At 23.7% G+C, this 20027-nt stretch overlaps 7 protein-coding genes across 7 annotated transcripts; 4 read left to right on the forward strand and 3 right to left on the reverse strand. All coding sequences in view use genetic code 6, as the record gives it.

Moving 5' to 3' along the window:
• Positions 1-90: 90 nt before the first annotated feature.
• Positions 91-5041, reverse strand: TTHERM_00378760 (hypothetical protein; the record flags this gene model as incomplete). The annotated part of the gene is made up of 4 exons (XM_001015457.3): positions 91-2699; positions 2760-3264; positions 3705-4022; positions 4079-5041. The coding sequence occupies 4 exons, from the start codon at positions 5039-5041 to the stop codon at positions 91-93; spliced, it is 4395 nt and encodes a 1464-aa protein (XP_001015457.2).
• A 623-nt stretch (positions 5042-5664) lies between these two features.
• TTHERM_00378770 (transmembrane protein, putative) lies at positions 5665-6174 on the forward strand (the record flags this gene model as incomplete). Its single annotated transcript, XM_001015458.1, has 1 exon — positions 5665-6174. The coding sequence occupies one exon, from the start codon at positions 5665-5667 to the stop codon at positions 6172-6174; it is 510 nt and encodes a 169-aa protein (XP_001015458.1).
• Positions 6175-6928: 754 nt separating this feature from the next.
• On the reverse strand, positions 6929-7852 carry TTHERM_00378780 (transmembrane protein, putative; the record flags this gene model as incomplete). The annotated part of the gene is made up of 3 exons (XM_001015459.3): positions 6929-7200; positions 7257-7590; positions 7652-7852. The coding sequence occupies 3 exons, from the start codon at positions 7850-7852 to the stop codon at positions 6929-6931; spliced, it is 807 nt and encodes a 268-aa protein (XP_001015459.1).
• A 555-nt stretch (positions 7853-8407) lies between these two features.
• TTHERM_00378790 (scavenger mRNA decapping enzyme carboxy-term-binding protein) lies at positions 8408-9321 on the forward strand (the record flags this gene model as incomplete). Its single annotated transcript, XM_001015460.4, has 2 exons — positions 8408-8693; positions 8777-9321. 2 exons carry the CDS (start codon positions 8408-8410, stop codon positions 9319-9321), a joined length of 831 nt encoding a protein of 276 aa, XP_001015460.4.
• Positions 9322-9469: 148 nt separating this feature from the next.
• On the reverse strand, positions 9470-14438 carry TTHERM_00378800 (hypothetical protein; the record flags this gene model as incomplete). The annotated part of the gene is made up of 6 exons (XM_001015461.2): positions 9470-10572; positions 10918-10981; positions 11051-12106; positions 12267-12940; positions 13154-14145; positions 14350-14438. 6 exons carry the CDS (start codon positions 14436-14438, stop codon positions 9470-9472), a joined length of 3978 nt encoding a protein of 1325 aa, XP_001015461.2.
• A 1955-nt stretch (positions 14439-16393) lies between these two features.
• TTHERM_00378810 (ab-hydrolase associated lipase region protein) lies at positions 16394-18397 on the forward strand (the record flags this gene model as incomplete). The annotated part of the gene is made up of 3 exons (XM_001015462.3): positions 16394-16693; positions 16858-17362; positions 17940-18397. 3 exons carry the CDS (start codon positions 16394-16396, stop codon positions 18395-18397), a joined length of 1263 nt encoding a protein of 420 aa, XP_001015462.1.
• A 353-nt stretch (positions 18398-18750) lies between these two features.
• TTHERM_00378820 (TRAF-type zinc finger protein) lies at positions 18751-19788 on the forward strand (the record flags this gene model as incomplete). The annotated part of the gene is made up of 1 exon (XM_001015463.1): positions 18751-19788. One exon carries the CDS (start codon positions 18751-18753, stop codon positions 19786-19788), a length of 1038 nt encoding a protein of 345 aa, XP_001015463.1.
• Positions 19789-20027: the final 239 nt, after the last annotated feature.

Genomic DNA, 20027 nt, shown 5'->3' on the forward strand with positions numbered 1-20027 from the left:
ATTAGTGAATCAAAGCAATTTAATTTTTTTGTTTACATTTTTGGAAACTTTTTTTATATTTTAAATTTATTACTATTTATTTGATTATTATCAATTTTTTGTCACCGCTTTTTTTTTGTTTTTTTAATTATTAGGTTCTTAGCTAGTAATTTTTTTCTTTTGAGGAATATCAGTTTTTTATACGGAGGACTTATTTTATTAAGGTTCTTGAATAGTTTTGGTATCATTTTATTCCTTTTAAGGTTGAGGTTTTTTTTAATTTAGTTTAGATGAGGATGAGAAAAAATTAGTTATTGTGTTTTTTTGGGTGTTATTTTTTATTGGTTTGTTTTGGTTTGAGTCTTTTTAGCTTGCTTCTTTCTTTAGAGTTGCTACTTAAGCTCCAACAACATTATTGTTATTATTTTATAATTCTTATTATTACCTGTTAAGCAGAGATGTAAATGAAACTTAATCGAAATTAGTATTTGATAACTCTTTCATTGATCCTTGAGAGTAAAACTCTTCAGGCTTTTAGATTTTAGAAAAATTCATAGATTCTGTCATATTACGTGCTTATAAAGATACTAATTCATAATACTATTCTGGAAGGATAAAGTCTAACTTGAAAGTTTTCAATGTAGAATCTTTTTTGAAATTTGACCATTTTTAGACTATCAAATCTAATGCAATTTCGCATAATAAGACAAATTTTTCTTAATAGTTAAATTCTTTGTTGGAATTTATCTTATTATTTAAAGCTTCATTTGATATCTTAGCATTCGATTATTTTAGCTTGATATTTGATAGTTATTAAAAGTTAATTCCATTAAATAAACTAGATAATTACTACTTCGGCTAGGCTGCTTACTTTAGTCTAAGAATTATTGAGCTAAGCAATTCAAAGCTTTAAGGATACTAAGATTTGTTTACTAGCAATATTTCTAAGCTTTCATTCATATTTTTGATCAAATTTTTCCACAAAGGTTTAGCTTGATTTAAATACAAAGGGTGGTTCATATACAAGTAAAACAAATAAATTATGTTATATTAAAGAGATCTAGAATAATCTTTTTCTTCATTTTATTAAAGTGAATAAAAGAAATTTTAATGTCTTTCTGAATAAGCGCGAACAATTGTGCTAGATAAAATTTAAAGAGATTCTTAAGTGTCAGAGAAATACAAACACAAGGAAATTAAATAAGGATGAGGTAATTTATTTGTGTTTTCTGCTATTTTGTGGAATAAACATCTTCTTACTATTTGATCTGAGTCACTGCATCCCAAAATGCAAAGAGATATCAGAATATCTTCAGTTATGTAAGGACTTTGTTTTTAAGAGCTGCTATTGAGTATTTAATTATTATTGCCTAAAATTGGATTTTGAAAGCTGCTATCATTTAAAAATTTTTTGGGGTTTTATTGCATGTGCATTTAAATCTCTATCAAAAAATATGCAGATATTATTTTTAAGTAATTTTCATCTGAAATTTTAGATGAAGGTGAGAATTCTTTTGGTGACAACATAGCTCTTATTAAGAGAGAGAGGAATCTATTTAATTGAACTGTATTTAAAAATCTCTCAGAATCTACTATCATAGAAACAATAGTTTTCATAATTAAATAAATCTAAATATTTTGATGGCAAACAAACGAAACATTTCCCCATGCAATAGGTGTAGATATACTGTTTTCAAGAATATCGATCATTGACTAAAAAATCTCTTAATCACTCTTTGAGGTATTAATATCTATCATTTAATTTCTAATTTTCATTGAATAATAAATATAGCATGTGTTATAATAAACTTGTTATTTGTGTTTTGTAATATTTTCAACACTGTTTCTCACATTTACTGAAAATTTTTTACATGAGCAAATTTTATCTAATTTCTCTAAAATTTTTATAATTCTTTTTTACTATTTAGGTATAAAGTATCCGCTAGCCATGTCTTTCTCAAGTATTTCAATCATTTCTTCAGGATTTTTTCTAGAGGGAAATTCTTATTCAATATCAAGCAGTGAGAGCAAGTGAATGTTGTAATCAATAATTTTAATTTAGTGCTACTTAAGATTCATTTTACCTGGATACAAGCTAATTAAATTTTTCATATCCTTATAGTTATCAATAAAAAATTCAATGAACTAACTTGTAATATGCTTTAAAAGGTCTTTATCTTATTAACTTTACTTTTTGACTGTTATTAAAAAATAAAGAAGACTTTCATAGACAGTGATATTCCCTTCTTTAAATTATTTAGAAGATTCATTGAAAATAGTTTATATTGTTTTTTAGTTAAAGAAATTAAAGAAAATAATTTTGATAAATTAATCTCCCATTTTTAATTCAGGATCAATAGAAACAATTTTTTAAAATATTTGCATTATCTGTTAAAATTTAGATGATTGTTGATCATTTTCATCATGCATATCTGATGTTATAATATTATTGTACTGGCTATATAAATCTTGAATTATTTATTTGTGTTTTCTTAGTGTGCTGATAAATAATTCACTCTTAAAGTTTTTGAAGCTTTTCATGTATTTTCCAAAATATTTCAGACATTTTTATTTGTTAAATAATTCATCATCCTCAACGTATATTATATGCTCAAAAATAGCTTAAGATTTCATTATTATTTTATAAATCCTTTCTAATCCTTTATGAATTAAAAAACTCTTTTTTTAAAAGATATCTAAATCCATGCTCCACTAATTTCCTTTTAAGTAAAAATAAAACCAATAAATTATTTATCAATAAATTTTGATAAAAATATTACCAAGCACTTTATAAATAAATTCTTCATATTTTATAGAATCAGAAAGCCTTAAATTATTATTTATAGTCTTTAAATCAAAATATTCTTCTTAGTAAAAATACTGATAAGTATTAAATACAAACCCAACCAAAGCTTAGAAAGGGTTGTATTTTGTAGTTGGCAAAGGGAATATTATAATTTAAAGTACATCTAAAATACAAAACAAATGATCTTTTTTCTACTATAAGCATTCAATAACCAAGCATTTAAGGACGAAAGTATGAAATTCGTTAGCTCTCTCAAGTTACTTCTAAAAAATATAGCTTAATCTGTCATCAAAAGTCTTTAAATCAATAATTTCCTCTTCACAAAATTACTTTGCAACAATAAAATAGTACATATCTCCAAGACACTGCTTGCAATACATAATAATATCCAAATCTTAACAATCGTTACTCTTGAAAATATTCAAAAATTCTTCATAAAAAAACTAACTAAAAGTGTCACTCTTTTAAATCGATACATCCTTTAAAATTTTTTATTTAAAACAAATTTAATTAATAAAATTTATCAAAATAAATTATTTAATTTGTTTTAAATAGAAGTTAAATCTATTCCTAATACATTTAAAAGATAAAACAATTTATGTTTTAATAAATAATTTAACAAGGTAACCTATCTTTAATATGTATTATAAATGAATTTAATGGACTTTTGAAATTCTTTTGAATTACCAATATAGATTTTTTAAAATTGGTTTAATAAAATTGTATTGCATTAATAAAATAGCTGAAATCTATCTTTTCACACACTTCTTAAATTAAATTTTAATTTAAAAATGAAAATTGATCAGAAGCCCATTCATTAGCATCAAAGTTATGTTATAAAAAAATAAATTTCTTTTTATTTGCAATCTTTTTATTAAGTTTACTAATTTAATAAAAAATGTAAAATTTATTGAATTACATGAATCATATCAACTATTTTTCTTTTATCTTCAAAAGGAAGCAATGAAGAGCTATCTAAAAGACCCAATAAGGTGCTCTCTGCTTTTACCACGTAATTTGATACCTTGAATGTTTCTGTTTCCATTGAAAGTGGAGCTTTTTTAAGCATTTAATAATTTTGGTTGTTTTTGATAAATTTAAGAGTTAATCTTAGAAGATCCTATCGGAATTGTGCCATATTTTTCATGCTCAGAGAATTCAAGAAATTATTCATGATTTCTGCATTTAAAAAATCAGCTTGCTTTTACTTTTGTGAAGATATCATTCTACCAAACAGCTTTATAATTTTAATAAATAAATATGTATTTTAAAGAATAAAAAATTATAATTTACTAAGTAGATTTATCTGGTGTCTCCTATTTAATGCTTTTAGTTTTTTTTGTTAGATAAAACATTATTTAAGAAATATGACACTTCCTTTATTTAGGAGATACCATTTTTGTGCAGATGGTACAAAAACTCTAGCACATATATGTCTTCAATTGATCGATGTCCATTTTCAAGTATTTCTAAACAGAAATTGACAAGCTCAGAGATAAGATTTTAGTCTTGAGAAACCTCCTTTGAAAGACATTTGGCTATAATCCATCTACTTGTATATTCAGTATTACTTTTTCTTTCTCTGTTAAATAGATAAACTATTATCTCAAATATTTATTCCAACTCTGGGTTGGGTTTGTATTTCTTTACAGCTTTGAATTCTTCCAGATACATATTTTCATCATTATTACTAGTATTAGAGAGTTTTATTTACTTAAACATGATAGTGTATAGGATACTCGCAATAAGCTACCCTGATTAATAGTTTTTTTCAATGTTTATTGAACATATATGATTAACGAATTCAAGGAGAGATTCATAGTCTATAAAGGTAAGAATGTTAGAATTATAAAGAGTATCTTTTACAAGTTCCAACAAATAGGTAATACCTGCATTGTTAATTAAAGTATACTGCTTTGAAGCCATTAATATAGAAGAAAATAATTAATTGTATAGAGACTCATCTAATAGATCAAAATATTTTGTTATCTAATATAGCTGCAATAAAAGTACACAATAATTATTCAAAATCAAAACTCTCTGTTGTTCGACTGCCTGTTATCTAACAGATTGTACATGCTCCTACTCTTATAGAATTCTCTTAAAAATTTCTTATATATCATCAACTTAGCCTTACCAATCTTCTTCATTGAAGAACAAGTTGAGCATATTTTTAATTTCTTCGAATAGTGCCTTGCTATCATTTAATTCTTTTAAGATACCTAATCTCAAATATTTCTCAGGTATTACTTTCATGAAATTATAATTATACTTACTATTTTTTTGTTAAGCTAATATTTTATTTATTTTAAAAAGTAAAAATTCTAAAAAGGTGAATTTTCTTTAAGTGAATTCTACTTATTATTATTATTTAATATTTTGCGAAAATTAGTTTAATTATTTTAATTAAAAATTTGATTGTTTAATTAACACATAAAATAAATTGAATCTATTCATCAATTTAAATTTCAAAATTAAGAATTTTTCTATCGCGCCAAATCTTTTTATTTGACTTAAACTAATTGATAAGCTTCTTGGAGTAGATTTTATTGCCTAGGAATAGATGCTAATTCTAAGTAATAAAAAACAAGGTTTTCACTATTTTTTATAAATAATAAAATAAATATTTTATTGTAATTTAGATTATTTTAAAAGTATCAGATATAAATATTATAAACAATATAATATCTATCAGATTATATTTTCTTAGCATTAAAAAGAAAAGAAATCGTTTAATAATATATTAATCAATTTTTAATTTCTTTAGAAACTTGTAAAAGCTATCAAGTTAGATCAAATTTATCTCAAAAAGATTAGTAGACATTAATTGATTATTGATCAATTTTAAAGATATAAATAAAAATATTTTAAATTAATAAATGCATCGTTATACATCTTAGTAAGCAGATAGAAGAAGTACATAAAAAGAAGATGAAGAAGATAGTTTCATCAAATCTTTTATTTAAGATCTAAAGTCTGGTAAAAGCTTGAAAAAATTAGGGATTGTGATTGTTTTGTATCTAATTGTTGTAAAAACCTTACTGATTTTAATTCCCACTGAATACATAATAATGATTGGAGATAGTAAAAAGTATAGAATTGCTGAATTTATTTTGCTGCTACTTATTTTCTACTTATGTGGAACCTAAATTTTAGTTTACTTCAAGAAAAAAAGACCAACTTAGTCTAAGTTTGTAGCTAACAGATAATCAAAAGAAGAATATATAAGACAGAGAATAAGAACGACTGAAAATGAGCTTGATAAGTTAAAAAAAAGCAAAGAATTTTAAAAATGGTAACAAAGCGCTAATAACAGAGAAAATTCTTCATTTAAAGAATCAGTACTAGATAAAGAAGACGAAATAGTTTTTTCAGATGAAGATTATTGACGAAATTTAATAATTCAACCAAATTCAAAAAGAATAAGAAATCAATTTGCAAATAATCAAATTTCTTCCAATAAAAACCACTAACAAATTATAATTTTTTATTTTAATATAATAGATATTATATAAGTAATTATACTATAATAGATAGTATTTGACTAAATATTTAATTGAGTATTAATTTAATAATAATATTTTTAAATATCAACAAAAATGCTATTTTTATGTTATATTTTATTTGTTATGATTGTTTCTTCTTATCATTCATTTGTAATTTTAATTCACTTATTATACATTATATTCATTATAAAACTATTTTAAATATTATAAATTGATAGATCCATCTATAAATAGATATAATATATAGAAGGGTAGAAAGATAGATCGATAAATAGATAGATATATATATACATTCATAGATATATAGACTGTTAGATAAAAAATAGATATATAAATTGAGATAACCAAACACTATTTTAATTGAAAATTTGTCATTTTTCACTTTTTTACTCAACTCTTTTTAACAGAAAATAATAATAATAAATAAATAATTAATTATGAATTGTGAAACGATGCATTTCTTTAATATTTTTATAAATAAAATTTTTTATCGGTTTTGTAAGTGATTTATTTATTTATCTTGTTTATTCATTAGGCATTTTTTATTGTTATTTACTATTATTTAATATAATTGTAATTTTTTAATAATGCTTTTTAGCCTGCTTCCTATACTGGTTTATTTAGTTATGATAGTGAATCAGTACTAATTTTATTGAAGGGGAATTCTTATTGAATTTCCATCATTTCTTATCTATGACGAATTACTGTTGAAATATAAATTATTGTTTCTATTGACTGCCATACTTTTGCTCTGAATTAATGTATTATTAATATTTGGTAACTCACTTCTTTCGTCGTATTCATTATTTTCATTTATTCTTTATTTTTTTCTTAGCTTTCTTACCTTATAAATCAATACAACAGACCAAAGTATTATGTAAAATGTAATTATGCTGCAAGTATAAATACCTATTTAGTAATATAATTATGTTAATTAAATGTGTTTTTTAATATTGAAATCTTACTCTTGAAAAATAAGTCATGATAATAGTCGTTAAAAGTAAGCTATGTTGCATATACAAGTTATAATTATAAATCTGACCTATAGTAAGCTCCTTAAATAGGAAATTTTGTATTATCAATTACCAATGATACATTTTAATCTTAAAGTTATTCGAATGCAACTCCTTATTAAAGTACTATATTTGTTTAGTTGACCATTAACTTCGATTGTGCAGAGTTAGAAAGGAAGGGGCATTGCATTTGATTATAATTTTAAATCGCTTATGAATAGCACTGTATTTCTTAATTTCCTTAAAGCAAAAATATATCAAAAAGAGAGCTATCGATCGGGTATCTCTGTATCAAATTTGAAATAATAATAAATACTTTTTACTACTATTTTTCAATAAAAATTTACTCTAAAAACAGAAACATCAGCTGTGTAAAATATAGAATCATGAGAGTCCTCTTGACTTTGTCTTTCAAATGAAATATTAACTGAGTATGACTAATTTTGTGGAATTGTGATATTTTTTTCAAATAAAAGACGCAAAGATTCCACCTAAACAAAATTCAAAGCTAAAAATAAAAATACTGATGCTAATGACTAGCAATTCATTCTTTCACAACAATAAACAGACTTAAAACTAAAAGATTTATTTTCTATGAACTAAATAAACAATCACTTTATTCTTAAATTGTCTATATTTATACACTTTAAAAAAATTTAATAAATCTAAAGTTTTTAATATATATGCATTATTCCCTATGAGGTTTTTGTTTTTGGTTATTATGAATCTTATATATTAATTAATTTTTTTATAGATTTGCAGGCAATAATTAATATATGAGAAGCTTTTATTCAACTATTTACTGATAATAATAGTAATAGATAGAAATTTATTCTTAAATGTACTAATATTACATATAATTAAGACAGATAAGCATAAAGAGAGAGTGACAGACAGCTAACTAACCAACTAAACAACTAATTTAGATGCTTAGATAATATCTATCTATCTATTTCTTTAATTTTCAAAAATTTATTCAAAACTTTTTGTAATTAAATAAAATAGGATTTATCCAGATATTTTAATCAATCAATTAATTTTGTGAAAATATTTATTAAGTAAATTAAATAAATAAATAAATCTATTCAATATCTCAAGTAGAAATGAGTGCAAGCGTTGTGGCAAATTTAACAGTTTAATTTGGAAAGAGTTAGCTTCCTCTTTCTTAAATATTCATTCTTAGAAAGAATGTTTTTGCAACAACTAATTTAAAGCCTGCTTGTCCAGGACATGTTTTAGTGGCTTCAAGAAGACCAGTAAAACGTCTCCATGAATTGACAGAAGTTGAAACACTTGATCTTTGGACTACGGTACAGTAGGTTTCCAGAGTCATGGAATAAATACATAAATTCCCTTGTTAAATCGGGGTTCAAGATGGAACTGATGCAGGTAAATTTATCAAAAATATACTTAGTTATATTTTAAATGAGAATAAATGATTGATAATTATGATCATATAAATTTAAAAAAAGGTTAAACTATTGATCACGTTCATATTCACATTATTCCTTTCCCAAAAGAATATAGCCAAGATGTTATTATGGATAGCGAAGGTAGAATAAAATGCAATTTAAATGAGGAAAATTAAATTTAAAAATATTATTAAATTTAGAAAGACCTCCTAGAACAGCAGATGATATGGCCAAAGAAGCTGACAAATATAGAACTTACTTTGAATAAGGGTCAAACTAGTAGTATTGATTAAATATAAATAGATTAAAGCATATAATTAAATAGTTTTATTAATGTAAATAATATATTTTTAGATGATATTTGTAGCTATGTATTTAGGTAATGTAATTAATTTATTTTAAAATACTATGCTTTACAAAAATATGATTCAGCTAATCAATACATAGATAAATAGATAGATATTCTTTGTTTAAAATATATGATAAGCAAAATTAGTATTGTAGATAAACATTTACATATAATTTTTTATATAAAAATATCATTAAAATTATAATAGGAAGGATAGCTAAAAGTAGATCGATTGTTTGTTTGTTTGTTTGATTGATTGATTTATAACTTGTTAAAACTAGCTTTCTCTATTCCTAAAATATTTTATTTTCAAATTTCATGGAAAACTTAATTAAAAACTGACTGTTTAAATAGTTTTAATTTGCTAATCTATTTGTTTTTTTATATTATTTATTTGTTTTATCTCAGTAGTATTATCTCTATTCAAAAGTGTATGGTTGAGTGGAAACTATTTGCTCACTCGTCTTAGTATTGAAAGTATTTTATGGGTTTAAGCTGCTGATTTAAGGATTTAAACTACTTGAATACTAGTTTGTATTATATTGAGTGCTAGTGACTGAAACAGTGGAGGGATTATTTCCAAACCCTAGACTATTGTTTGCTTATGAAGCTAAATTGTTACCAAAACCCAAACTACTGCTTGCAACTGCACTATTTTAATAAGGATTGCTACTTAAATTTGTAGGTTAATTATTTAAGGAAACATTTTTACTAAAATTATTTGAATTAAGGTAATCTAAATTATTTGATTGAGTATGCTATTGTTACCCTATATTTCCTATTGGTTTATCCAAATAATTATTGTAAGGTAACGTGCTTTCATTTACACTTGGTGAACCAAAGTCGAGAGTCCTCTTAATTTCAGGATTTGTGAATTGGTACTACTACACTTGTTAGTTTGAAGTTGTAGAAGAAGGGAATGTATTTTAATAGCTGTTTTAATTTTAAATAGGATTTTATTACTGTGCAGCTGGAAAATTTTAATTTGCAGAATTAACTTTGTATTGATTATCTTTAATTCCTATCAAATATTCATTTTGTTGTAAGGATAAAGATGCCTTTTAGTCATCTTTCAAAAAACCTAAATCTTTTGCAGAGTTTAGGGAAGATATATTGTTATTAGAATTAGCTTTTGCAAATTAAGTTTATGCATTAGGCTAAATATTAACAGTATTTATATTATTTGAAGAAGATATTTAAGTAAAAGACTTCTGTTATGTATTGTAAACTCCAGGGTGTTACTCTAATTAGTTTATTAACTTAAGTGCTGTGTGGTGATCTCTACTTTACAAAACTCCATCTTTTTTATCCATACTGTTATCAATCATTTTCTTTAAACTCTCCCTTAGCGATTATTTGATATTTTCACTTATTGGTATTTTTTGTTCTAATGACACATTTATCCAGTTTAAAATCTCATTAACATTCTTAAGCTTTTCTAAGTATCCTTTAAATTTACTAAATAGAAACTCAATATGAATATCATCCAGTCTATTTGTGCATACCTCTTTTTGATATATAAATAGTATTTTTAGTTTAAAAAAAATAAAAGCAAATCAAAAATATTTTCTTTCACTCCAAAATTAAAAAAATATAACGTTCTAATCAAAATAAAATAAAATCTAAATCATAAAAATAAAAGTTTGAGCTTATAATAAAAAGTAAAATATTTTTTTATTCATATATTTTTAAATAGAATAAAAATATAAATTAATAAAAAACTTAAAATCTTTATCAATCTATATTAATAAAAATAAAAAACTTCAATAATTTTTATTCTATCAGATAAAAAATTTAATCTGTAAAAAATTGTGTCGTTTTTGCTAAAATATTAATTAACTAAATATATTACTTGTAGATTTCATAACTTCAAAAAGAATCTCATCATCGTTAGAAGTCAAAGCTAAACCATATGCCTTAATAATTTTTAAATTATTTTATTAGTTAATAATTAATTAATTAAAAACATAATTTTGAGTGTTTACTTCATTAAGTTTATCTTCTGAAATCGATTTATTTATTTTTTCTATCACATTTGACTCTAGATGTGCTTGCTATTCTTAGCCTTATTTTTAAGGGCTTTTCTTTTTGCCTGGAGAGGTTTATTTTGGTAAACTTGCATTTTTTGGAGGAGATTATTCTTATTTTTTCTTTTGATTTTAAATTTCTACATTTTGCTATTCGAAAAGATGGTCTTTATTGATTTTCTTTTTATTTTTTATTGCTTCTTAGTAATTTGCAGCTCTTTCATGTTCTAGATCATCTCCTTAATGGAGTTATTAAGAATAGTTATTATGATGATTATGAATAATATTTGAGCCTTAGCTGTTGGCATTTGGAGGAGACTGTAAAGAATCAATATTTTTTTAAGGAGAAGGATTATGTTTTCTGTGCTTATTATCATCATTTTTTGATTACTATTCACTTTGCTGAGAGTTAAATTATGCAGTTTGCATGTAGTTACTCTTAGCTTGATTAAAATTAGCAAATGGGAAAAGCTGTTATTACTATTAATTCAAAAGTTCCTACTAGGCTTACATGAACTAAGCTGTAGCTGGGTCTAAGGTATTCCCAGGGAAGAAACCATTTACTACTGGGGTTTGCTGTATAGCATATAGATTCTTGAGTAGTTATTACTGTTGTTACTGCTAATTGAATTGAAGCATCTAATAGCGATAATTCATAAATTACTAATTTAGTTGTTAATTTTAAGCCTGAGCTTAGTATAGTTTCTCAAGGGTGTCTTCTAAAAATCCAATTCTTTAATGTAAGTGATGCTATTCTATTTTCATATCATTTTCAATAAAATCTAATCTCTCAAAAATCCTAGCTTAATTCTCCTCAATTTATGCCAACTAATTAACAACTAATGAATCATTTAAACTCTTATGTCCTTACTGCATTTTCTAAATATTTCTTTGAATTTAATGAGCATTCTATCTCTCTTAATCTATAATTTACTAATGTCTATGAGATTTGCCACTATTATACCTATCTGGGCTGCTTTTACTCTAAACTTCATGGTTAGGGCTTTAGTAAACCTAAATACATAAAATAATTTTTTATATCATTTATATATATTTAAAAATATTAATTTAAAAGATTTAAAAGTATTTTTTTAATTTTTATTATAAATTATTAAAAATTTTTAATAGAATTTATAATGATTTAATTTTATATTTTATAATAATTTAAGATTACTTGCTATCCCATCGATTCTCTATAGTTATCTTGATGGACGTGATGTTTGTGCTTATCATTATATTAAATAATTTGTGGTTTATGCTGTTTTTTCTACTACTCATTTATCATATTCTAGTACTGTCTCTATCTTTCTGCTTTAGAAGGAGGCGATCCTGATACAAATATTTGTATATCATTGTCAAACTATTCATTTTATTAGTCATGGATATCTTCAAGTTATAAATTTGCCTTTTTGATTTTTCTCTTTTCCTTTTAATAATTTGCATTTGAACTTTATTCTTCTTCTTCTCCTTCTTCAAATTCTTCGTCAGCCTAGCCTCCTTCATCATATTCTGCAAGCATTTATTATTGTCTTTACTTTTAGTACATATCCCATTATTCGAAATCTTAATTTGTTTTAATCTGTTACTCTTATTCATTCACTTATTATTACTAGGCTTGTTCTCCAACATTTCTGGATTTAAGTGGTGTTTTTTTACCTTCCTTTATTTCGACATCTCCTTTAACTGCATTTTTGAGAAATTCAGGATTTATTGACTTTTTATTCAAGGCTTGATGAACCTTTGGCTAATTCTTATGAGACTAATTATTATTATCTTATGACTTTCCTCTTTTACTTGCAGAATTGCGTTCAACTTCCTATTTTGTCTTAAACTAGTTATTTTTATGAGCTATTTATTATATTTATATATTTTTTTAAAATAATTAATTATGAATCAATCATTTTTAATAAAAAAAAATTTTAACTTTTCAAACTATGCTTTAAATGTTCATCAATTTATTTACTGATTAACATATACCAAAAGTATGAAAAGTATTAGCAAATAAAATAATTTATTAGCATTTTTTAAATAAATTCTTTTTAATTTATAAAAAATTATTACGATTTTCCCTAAAAGAACTCTCATTGGGTATAATTATATTTTCGTTTGAAAGGTTTTAAGGCTTCTATTTGTTGTGCTATTGCTGATTGTTTATGTTCACTTTTTTAGTTGGTGGATGAAATGAAGAGGGTACTGGCTTTTTCTCTATTTATTAATTAATTTTCTCAACATACTAAGGTCCCAATTTCTCTTTGATTGTATTTAGTGCAACAGTAGCAGAATCTCTGACATGTTTTATTTTATCAAAACGACAATTGCTGAGACTTTCTACTATTTATTCGATAAAAGGCTCTAAAGAATCACACATAAAAACACAAAGAGTGTATATAACATCAACTGCTATTTTTCTTACATTCCAGACTGAATGATTAGCATGTTCAACAAGGACAGGTATTGTTGCAGGTACAAAAGGTCTGAATTAATCTTCTATTCCCATAATTAAAGCTAATAAACTATCCAACAAATTAGAATTAACTTATTTATTTGTTCTTAATTAATCTAATATGACTCCAATAATTTCTTCCTTCATATCAATCATGCAAAGAGGAGGTGCACTTTAAATAATTTTCTATAAAGACATTGCAGCAACTTATTAAATAGTAGCTGAGTTGTGAGAGAAGTTCTGTTAAATTACCTTTACAGTTTATTACAAATACCTTAAACCAACCTAAGGATCTACCTTTCTCAGCGAATACTCAATCAATTACCCAAACGTTTCTGAAACGACTCCTTACAGAGAGGAATCGCATTCTTTAATTTTTTTATTCAAAATTGCTAAAATTCTAGGCAAATAATCCAATATCTTTTCTTCAAAAATCTATGCTAATAACCCAATTAATTTAATAAACTCTCTTTTAGTAGACATCTTCTATCCCCCAGTATTTGATTCTTAAATTGCAAGAATCGCTATTAAAATTCTATCATTATCTGTAGCATAATTTGTTAAAATATCCTTTAACTCCTCTAATCCTGTCTTTACAGTGTGTTGATCACTTTTTAAATAGGATAAAAACAAATTTATTTCAAGTAAATTTGGCTGAACTTAAAATAAATATTCTCATAAACTTAAAAAAAATATTTTATGATTTTTATTTAATATCAAAATTTAAAAGTATTTCTTTATTTATTTCTGCTATTAAATTCTTTCTTCATCTTAATTTAATTGAACTGAACAATAAATATGCAATTTGAATTACTTCAATTTAGAAAGAGACTAAAGGATAGCTTATCGATATGCTTAGTTATTCGATTCTATATTTTAAATATTTGTAAATTTCTTCTTCATTGCTTGTTGCTCTATTATGTTGCGTTCTGTTCTGCTATATCTTTGCAAAAAACAAAAAATGTGCTTATTAAATTTTTTAATATTATTAGTGATATTTTTGTGCCAAACGATTACTAAAACTTTTTATGCAATTTTTGAAATAAGATTTGTTTTTATTCAGCTAACTTTATTAATTAATTTATTTTTCAAAGTATAATTCAAAATGATTGTTAAAAAATTTTTATTTATTTATTACTATATAAAAGCTGTTTTTATTATAATTAAAATTTAATCAGTTCATTGTAGTTTAAAAGTAAGAGATATTAATAATTTTTATTTCTATTTGAGTTATTTACATTTCTTTATTTTACAGTATTCATAATATTTAAAGCAGAATATTAATATTAAATTATTTTATCTTTAAAAAATTTTTAATTTAGCAATTTTCATTAATTTTTTATTTTGGAATCTAAAAAAATATCACAATATTTATCAAATCCACAAACCAACTATCTCTATTTTAGAAGATTATCATTTAATTAAATTCTAAATTTATTTTTTATCTCTAAATCTTTATTAAAAATTTTTTTAATAATTTAAATTAAATTTTTCATCTTAACAACTTAACAAGGAAAAAATATATTTTTTTAAGAATCAATAAAAAAATTATTTTAAACAATAAGTAGGTAGGACAGACACATCAATTTTCTTAATTAATAATGATTAAACATATTTAAATTTTTAATTAATTATAAAGATTAAGTAATAATTATAATTTATATATCATATGATTATTGTTTGTTTTAATCAATTTATATAATATTATTTAGTATAAAAATTATAAATGCAATTAATCATAAATAAAATTGAAAAATTAAGGAGATCAGAGAAAAAAACATATTATTTACACTAAAGCCTCAAAAAATTAAATCTAGTAAACAAAAATACTAATAGCTTAATTAAATTTTAAAAAATAAACAATAAAATCTATGAGTGTCCTTTAAGTCTAACCAAAAATTGATTCAATTAGATAAATTTTTAATAACTTAAATTTTTTTAAATACATTTAAAAAATAAAATAATTTATTTATTTTCTTCCTTCATTAATATAAAAATATAATTCTAATAAACTAGTTTTAAAGTACAATAAATAAATTATTTATGAAATGAAGTTTCATATTATTTAAATAAATAAATATTTTTTTTAGTGTTAATAGCATTTGTTATTTATTTACATATTTATATATTAGCAATAATAATAATTTATATTTTTATTTAATTTCTTATTAAAAATATTCCTACAATTGATTTTTTGCTTTATAACTAAAACATCTTTTTGAAGAGAAATATGATGTTTATTTCATTCAATAAATGTTTGTGCTTTATGTGACTTAGCTTCATTAAAATTAAATGTTGATTAAAATTTGAAATTAGAAAATGAAGATTAACCTGAATATTTAAATAAATAAGAATACAAATAGATTATACTAATATCTGTGGTAAAAATTCATGCAAAAATTAGTAATTAAGAAGTATGAGTGGCCTTTATTTAAGAACTATGAATAGAAAAATATAATTGAAAAAATATTAAATTATTCAATAATATGAATTTGATTCATATAGTTGTAAAGCCTTATGCTAATAAAAAAAGTGTATTGTTCGTCAGAATAAATTAGTCACCATAAAAACGTTATTGATTGATTTTTCATGGTTTTTATTTGTATAGGTTGATGATGGACCAAGCAATTAATTATTATACTTAAAAAATTTGCAAATTTGTATGACGAAATCTAGAAATTTTGAGTGAGGAAAATTAATATTATTAAAGCAGTTGATAATAATATTATTCATCTAATTGCAAAGTATTCAAAAGCGATTTTTCTAAAATTATATCTAAATAATAATAAAAAATAAATAAAGAAAGAAAGAAACAAAAGATAAAACAATCAGAATTTGTTTATTTCTTATTAGATCAAATGAATTAAGTCACTAAAATTTTCTTAATTGTCTTGGCCTTAACTGGAGGAGCTTTGTTGGTAAACCTCCTCTGGCCTAAGTACCATAAAGAAGCTTGGCTCGAAACCATGGACTACTACAAATATTTTGGATATCCTGCAGAAAACCATTATGTCACTACTTCTGATGGATACATTCTTTAGATATTCAGAATTCAAGCCAAAAATACATAAATCAAGCAAACTGGCTTACCTGTTGTCTTCTTATAGCATGGTCTTCTTGATAACTCAGATACTTTCTTCATCAACAGCGAAGATAAGGTGACGCATTTATATAAACTTAGATTTAACACAGAATATTTTGATATAAAATTGTTTTACACAAAAAAATTATAAAAATTAATATTTTTATATTATTTAGTATATATCATTTGGTTACTTGTTTTATTAAATTAAAATTAATCAAATGTTATAAATAAATAAAGGCACCTGCTTTCATTTTAGCTAATGCTGGTTATGATGTTTGGATGGGTAACAATAGAGGAAACCGCCACTCAAGAAATCACACTACTTACAACCCTGATACTGATAAGGAGTAGTTCTGGGCCTTTACTTACGATGATTTCGCTGAAAAGGATTTAGCTAGCATGCTCACTTATGTAACTGATGCCACTGGATAGGCTTAGCTTGATTATATTGGTCACTCATAGGGTACTACCTAGATGTTTGCTGCTTTAAGTGAAGGAATTCCAGAAGTAGTTTCTAGAGTTAGAAAATTCCTTGCTTTTGGTCCAGTCACATACATAAACCACGGAAAACCTAACCTACCCGAATCATTTTTACGTTTAGCCAACGTTACTGAGTTAGTTGAATTATACAATTTTGCAAACTTGATCGACCCTGCCCACAGAGCTGAGAAGATGTATGAATGGCTTAAGAACCACACAATATACGAAATTATGCCTTTCAATAAGGTCATTAGAGATTTAGGTAATATATATATTTACTCTTAATTACACATTAAAAAATATAATATAAATTTTATAGGATAAATTTAATTCAAATCTTTGTTTATTTGTTACTTTAATTTAGTAATTTTTTTTTCGTTGTATCGATCGATCTCTATTTAAGCTGCATTTAAAAATCTTTTTGTGAAAGCCTCATAATTTTTGATAAAGATTTAGTAAATTTGGCTTTTAGACATAGATTTAGAATAATAGATATATTAATTATCACACATTTTGCACTTGGATTAAATTAAAAACAAAATAGAAAATTTGCATTAATCCTCATCAATTATAAACAATTTTACTTATTTCTCAATAAAAATAAGATATTTATTTTAAATAATACCATAAAACCTCGATAAGAAAGCCGAATAATATTGAGGTATTTGAAAAATAAGGATAAGTTAAAATTTAATTTAAAAATAGCATTTTAAAAAATAAAATCCTAAAATTTAAATAATTTATGGATATATATTTTTAAAAATTAAATGTTATATTTTTTTACAAAAGTTTATTAATTTATTTATTTTATATTTTATTAAAATAAATTTATTTTGTAGGTATTGAATTTTGTGGTAAATTCCCTTTACCTTGTGGTAAGCTTGTTGGTGCAATTACAAGCAATGATTATAGAATTGACAACTATGATAGATATGATGTTTTAGCAGGTCATGATCCTGCTGGTACTTCTTTCAGAAATGTAGCTCACTGGATGCAATTAAAATTATCAGGAAAATTCTAAAAGTTTGATTTTGGTCATAAGGAAAACAAAAAGAGATATGGAGTTGATTATCCTCCTATTTATGATTTAAGCAAAATTTAAAAAGAAGTCTATATGTTTGTTGGAAATAATGATATTTTAGCTGATGTAACTGATGCTAACTAAACTCGTAGTGAATTAACAGGAGCCAAGAGAGTTTGGTGGAAGTAATACACTGCTGGTCACTGCTCTTTTATGTGGTCTAAGGATATGTCCCATATGGAGGATGTATTATAAATTCTTAGTAACCAGATCTGATTTTATAAATTTGTAATAAAATATAAATAAACAATTAATAATAAAAAATGTTTTTTCAAAAGTTATTGTGTTTGCATATTGATTGATAGTATAATTCATTAAATTTTCTTCAAAACAAAAGAAGACTCTTTAATTACATTGTTAATTTAATTGTTTTATATGAGCTAGGTCAGGTCTATATGTCAATGCCATTTATTTGATTTGCTCTTAAAAGCAATAGTTTCATTTAGATAATAGAATATATTGTTTTGAATTACTTTATTTGAGTTACTTTGTTATTAAAATTATCAAAATCAATTTGAAATATATTTGTTTAGATAAATATCTATAAAATTTAGATATTGTGAAGAAAGATGTTTGGTCCAATTAGGTAGATTTCTAATGAGAAAAAATAATAGCAAGAATAACCATGCAATAAATTACTTTAATCTAGATTTATTAATGGTCCATAAGATATAAAAGATGATTTAATTTGTTTAATTTGCGATAATTTATTATTAAATACTTCTATATGTTGCTAATGCGATTAGACTTATTGCACTTAATGCATAGATGAATGGATAAAGTAAGGATCAGGATGCTTAAAATGTGAAGGATTTTAGTTTAGAAGGTAAAAACCTCCAATGTATGATGACTTTATTAATCTTATTACAATAGATTGTCCATTTTCTTAAAATCCATAAAATTTTGCTTCCTGCTCTGAAAAGGGCATGAAATTAGATTAATCATTGGAGCATATAAAAAATTGTGAATTTTAAATAAAATAATGTCCAAACGAAGGCTGCAAATTATAAATAGAAGCTAACAAATACGAAGATCATGTTCAATAATGTTTATATAGAATGTATTGTTGCCCTTATTGCAATTAATAAATGCCTTACTTAAATAGCTAACAGCATGATTCAATATGCCCTAGAAAATAAGTTAAATGTAAACAATGCTTTAATTTTTACTATTAAAACTAAATAAATGATCATGAATAGAATGATTGTCCTTAAAAGATTATGGATTGCTAGTACTGCAATCAATAATTTATTAAAAATGTGTTTTAACTACATCAAAAAAACTGTCCGAAAGTACCTGTAAATTGTGATTGCAACAAAATCTTTATTCGTGAGCAAATTGATGAGCATAAAAAGACTTGTCTGTTTGTGAAGCTAATATGTGAAAAATGTTCTTAGCAATACACTAGATAAGAAGATCATTAAAACAAAGATTGCATTAAATATTTATCATTAAAATGCTAGCAGATAGAGACTGATGTATATTTGTTAAACGAATAAATAAATGAAATTAAAATTCACTTGAATATGCCTCTCTATAAATAATAATCCCAATATTAATCAATGATAAGACCTGCTATATTTTAATAAAGAAATCAATTCTTTTGAAATCAATAAAAATAAATATTTTAATATCTTTTTACACACACATAAATGAATTTAAATTTCTATGTATTTAAATATAATTGAAACTAAATTTAAAATATCCCATTTAGTAATAAATATTTATTTTTACATAAAAACTTTAGGAAATAATTTTCCTAAGCACATAAAATCTTAACTTTTTTTGTGAATTAGTACTTGATATTCGAGTTTACTAACTTCTAACACTTTTATACTATTATATA

This window comes from Tetrahymena thermophila, assembly GCF_000189635.1.
Source record: "Tetrahymena thermophila SB210 genomic scaffold scf_8254652, whole genome shotgun sequence".
Taxonomy (NCBI): domain Eukaryota; phylum Ciliophora; class Oligohymenophorea; order Hymenostomatida; family Tetrahymenidae; genus Tetrahymena; species Tetrahymena thermophila.